This window comes from Acanthisitta chloris, unplaced genomic scaffold (assembly GCF_000695815.1).
Source record: "Acanthisitta chloris isolate BGI_N310 unplaced genomic scaffold, ASM69581v1 scaffold19959, whole genome shotgun sequence".
In the NCBI taxonomy this organism is placed as follows: Eukaryota; Metazoa; Chordata; class Aves; order Passeriformes; family Acanthisittidae; genus Acanthisitta; species Acanthisitta chloris.
Window position 1 is genome coordinate 22,424 of NW_008691093.1, and position 4,531 is coordinate 26,954.

Consider the following 4,531-nt stretch of genomic DNA (forward strand, 5'->3'; position numbering starts at 1 on the left):
TGGAGCTGACATTTGTAGGCTGTGGTATCTTTGGGCAGGCTCATGACAGCCCTGTTTGGCTGGGCTGGTAAAACATGTGCTGCTTGCCCTGGTTTATGTCTTAGGTGCTGAAATTCTGGAGGTGTGACAAGATTTGGTAGGGCTGCTCTTACAGGGCAAGACATCCTGGCCTCGCCATGCCCTGCCGGAGGCCCCTGCGCTTCTGGGCCAGGCTGAGGGCCAGGAGACCAGCTGGGATGTGTCTGCAGCACAGGTCCCAGGTGGGGGTTTAGTGGAGCAGCTTCTTTCCCACGGGCTGGGACTGGAGCTGGAGCCTCAGCATTCTCCCTGCAGTTTTGTCCCATGCAGAGCTCAGGGAGATGTGGCTGGAGGATGAAGAGCTGGTGGCTCACACTGGTGGCATTGCCAACCTCATGCTAGAGCAGCTCATGAGTAGCTTAAAAATCTCTGGAGACTTTTTTTTCCCCCTCTGTCTTCTTGTTTCAAAGCAGCTGAGTTATACTTGGATTATTTTCCCAACCTTTTGTTCACAGCTCTGAGAACTCATGGCTTGTTTTTACAGGAAAGCTGAGAGTTTTACGTCTTTGGGTGAGTCTGAGAGAAGAAGCTTTTGGAAGAAGAGCAGGTTCTTAACAGGATTGCCAGTGATTTGGGGAGTGACAGCTTGCTCTGTAGCCCTGACTGTCTCCCTTCACAAGGTTCATCAGGCAGTGTGAGACACAAACTCTGCTTGTGAGCAGGGAAATGAGGGACTGTGGAAAGAGGCAACCAGTGCTTCGTGCTGGTAACATTCCTCTTCAAAATGCTGCTTGTTGAACATTACCTTGGCGAAGGTGGATGGTTTGGAGAAGAGGTGATGAATAAAACAGCAAGGCTGGAGTTTGCTGCTATTCTCAGAGCTTGCTGTGAAAGAACAGAACTCATTTACAAGGATTGTGAGCAACTGGTTTGTGGTGCTGCTACAGGGCTGGATTATTTCTTACAGAAGGAAAAATTCCCTGTAGAAAGGAAGAGAAACTTTGTTAGTGGAGGTGAGACTGGCAGACAACATCTTCCACATGCAAACACCTGCAGCCACAACTTGCTTAAGCCAGAAAAGTCTAGGGGCCAGAGCAGGAACCAGACAGACAAGGTTCAGGATTTGTTTCTGGCTCTTGCACACGCTGGTTTGGTGACCTTGGCCAAGTCCCTTCTCTCCCTTGTGTTCCTGTTCGTAATAGGATGAGAGTCTGTGGCTTTTGTAAAACGCTCTAGGAGCAAAAATAGGCTTGTGTTGAGGACAGTGACCAGCTGCTGGAAATGAATAGAGCCTTTGTAGGGAAGGGTGTCCTTCCCCCCCTGTTTTAGCTCCCAGTTATTTGTGCTTCCTCAGGGATTCGAGATGGGACAGCGGTTAAACAAATGGCAGAACTGTCTGTCTTCCATAGCTTACGTGCCACTGAGCACTAACTGCATTTTAACCCTGTTGTGAGGCTTCTGTTTTGCAGAAGGAAATCTCTGGCTTGGTAACCCCATCCTTTTTTTGGCTGCTGAGCAGGAGCTGATCCCATCCTGGTGGGATAGGGATGTACCAGGCTGCTGTGGGATGTGCTGCTGTGCAAAGGAGACCCAAGGTCACCCAATCGTTATCTGTCTCTGTGGCTGTTGGCAGCCACCTCCGAGTGCAGTGTTCCTGCCATCCTGAACCTTTGACTCCCTTCCTGCTGGTTGGTGCTTTGCTGACGTAGGGACTTGCTCAGCTCAGGCTTCCTGGGTCGTTAGTCCATTGGCAACCAGGGTGGTTGCTGAGCTGAGACTGCTGCAGGGACACTCAGTGCTCGAGGGTTGTTTTGGGGTGATTCCTAAAACCAGGAGGTCACTCGCTCGTGGGTTGCCCTTAGATTGGTCCTGGCATTGCCTGCCATTCTGCTTCCCAGTCTGGTAAAGAAGGATAACTATTTTTAAAGGAACTTTGAGGATTCAGCAGTGACTGGTTAAAGAAACCTTGCAAGCTTGTGCCAGGCGTTTGAAGGTCAGGACTGCTCACAGCAGACTGAATTCCCTGATCCCAGGCTGGTCTCATTCTCAGAGAGGGACTCTGCTGCTCTCCATCATGCCTCTAATCATCCTTAAGACAGCCTTTAAGGACTACAGAATTAATTTTAGCTGGAGTTTTGCAGGGTGGTGTTGTTTACTGTGGACTCAGCCTGTGTCTCTTTGCCCTCCCACCTGGGCTCGGGTTCCCAGGGTGCAGCATCGGTGGAGGAAAGGAACAGTATCAAGTACCAGAAATGCTCTGCAAGTTTAATGAGGCAGGAAGGAGGTGGATGCAGCTCAGCTTGGTTGCTGCTGCCTGGTTCCTCTCCTTGCATTACAGAGTCAGGAGTGCTGCGGCTGTTATTGGGCTCTGCTTTATTCGCTTCCATTTTTGTATTAGCAGAGACCCAAACTTGGCTCTTTTTTGCCCATCTCGAGCAGAGCTGCACAGAACCAGCAGTGTGTGGTTCACCTCTGCTGTGTTTACTGTTTTCCTGTGTACAAGTCATGTTTTTGCTGTACTTTCCCTGTGCTGCTCAGAGGTGGTGCCTGCTGGCACTGCTTTGTTCACCCCGGGACAAAGCAATAATTCCTTGGCAGATAAAAACAAGCTGCACGTACAGGACTCTGTGTAAAACCAATGCTCTGTTGTTCTACACAAGGGATATAGTTGTGCAAGTGTCATGCTGAGACACCAAGGCTTGGAGCAAAAGGATGCCTGGATAGAGGAGCTGGCAATCCTTTCCCCTGCCTCCAGGGCTCCTTTTGGGCCATCAGACCTCTCCACTCACCCTCCAGTGCTGGTCTGCAGTGCCTAGAGGTGCTGACTAAGAGCTCGTGGATGGGCACACAAGGTTGGTCTTTGTGGTCTCTGAAAACCTCTTTGCTTTGCAGCCTGTGCCTTTGCTGGTCTCTGGAACTGTGTCACCATCAACCCCCTGAACATCGCAGCCGGCGTGTGGATGATGTGAGCAGAGTTTCTTTTCATTTTTGCTGCTGGGAGGGGGGGTCTGTTAATTAGGTCCTACTGAAGAAAGGGCAGAGCTGCCCTGCTTGGGCAGTGGATGGGAGCAGAACATCCATCAGGCTCTGGGAATTACCAGATCTTGCTCCATCAGGCAAGTTGAAATGTTGAGTGTATTCTATTTGTAGTATTTCTTTATGCCTTTTTTTAGGTAAATACTGAGATACACTTGTCCAAAAGAAGTGTAGAGCAGCAGGGTTTGGGAATTACAAGGAAGAGGAGGGGAGCACAGTGTGGTCTAGCCGTGCCATTCCCTTCACCTGCATTTGGGCATGGAGTGTCTGGTCTCAGGGGGATTGGAGGGCATTGCTGGCCACGTGGGCAGGATTAACTCTGGTTTCCTCTTTCTGGAGGCTCAATGCCTTTGTGCTGTTCCTGTGTGAAGCTCCTTTCTGCTGCCAGTTCATCGAGTTCGCCAACATCGTCTCCGCCAAGGCAGACAAGCTGCGAGCCTGGCAGAAAGCTGCTTTCTACTGCGGGTGAGGATACTCCTGGGTCAGGGTGGGATACATCACACCGTGGTGGATGAGCATCCCTGCATTCCACAGGGAGTGGAACCTGGCCTTGAGGGTGCCTCTATCTTCCAGGATGGCTGTGTTCCCTGTCATCCTCAGCCTGACGCTGACCACGCTCTTTGGAAACGCCATCGCCTTCGCCACCGGAGTGCTCTATGGGCTGTCAGCACTTGGCAAGAAGTAAGGGAGATCTGTCTGCTCCTGAAGGGCAGGGAAGGGGGAGGTGGAGCTCCAGCCCTCATCCCACCTGCCTCCCTAAGTCTCCGCCTTCCTCTTGCACTATCTGTGCTTTCAGGTGTAGATAATGCCAGGGAATATCTCCCTGCTATCATGTCAGAGCCCTGGGAGGGAAGGTCCCAGTGTTTGCTGAAGCTCTGAGCTTCTCCTTGGAAGATCAGTTTAGGTTGTTCTGTGGGTTCCATCCCTCTTCCCACAGCTGTTGGGTGAATGGGCTGAGCTCTGGAGTGGTAAACAATTTGTGGGGGTTGGAGAGGAACAGCAAGTCTCATTTCACTCCTGGCATCCCTTGGCATGGAGGGTTGGGAGTTGGGAAATCTCACTGCCAGGGACTGTACCCACCACAATGGGCACATGGAGCTCACAGCCCCACACTGTCCCTTCTCTCTGCAGGGGAGATGCCATTTCCTACGCTCGGATCCACCAGCAGCAGAAGCAAATGGATGAAGAGAAGCTCACGGGGACCCTGGAGGGACAGGCTCTCTGAAGCACACAAGATCAGGGTAACCTCTCCTGGGCACTGAGATGGTGAAGATATGGAAATCCACTCTGCCTTTCCTTCTGCCTCCTCCCCTCTCTGCTGCACCATGATTTCCCTGGACACTGCAGCAACTGGAAATCTCAGGGGCTGGGGCAGACTGTGGCCTCTTCTCACACCAGCAGCCAGACCTCAGTGCATTGGCCCCTCTCTCCTTCTCAACCAAATATCTCACAGTCCCCCTATTTTTTAATCTGTTTT

At 51.5% G+C, this 4,531-nt stretch overlaps 1 protein-coding gene across 1 annotated transcript in view; it reads left to right on the forward strand.

The window, feature by feature from the left end:
* Positions 1-4,279, forward strand: part of CACFD1 (calcium channel flower domain containing 1) — a 5,918-nt gene extending 1,639 nt beyond the window's left edge. The window contains exons 2-5 of the mRNA XM_009082112.1: positions 2,911-2,983; positions 3,394-3,519; positions 3,628-3,735; positions 4,186-4,279. Coding sequence (XP_009080360.1) covers positions 2,911-2,983; positions 3,394-3,519; positions 3,628-3,735; positions 4,186-4,279 — 401 coding nt within the window. The remainder of the gene's footprint in view (positions 1-2,910; positions 2,984-3,393; positions 3,520-3,627; positions 3,736-4,185) is intronic.
* Positions 4,280-4,531: the final 252 nt, after the last annotated feature.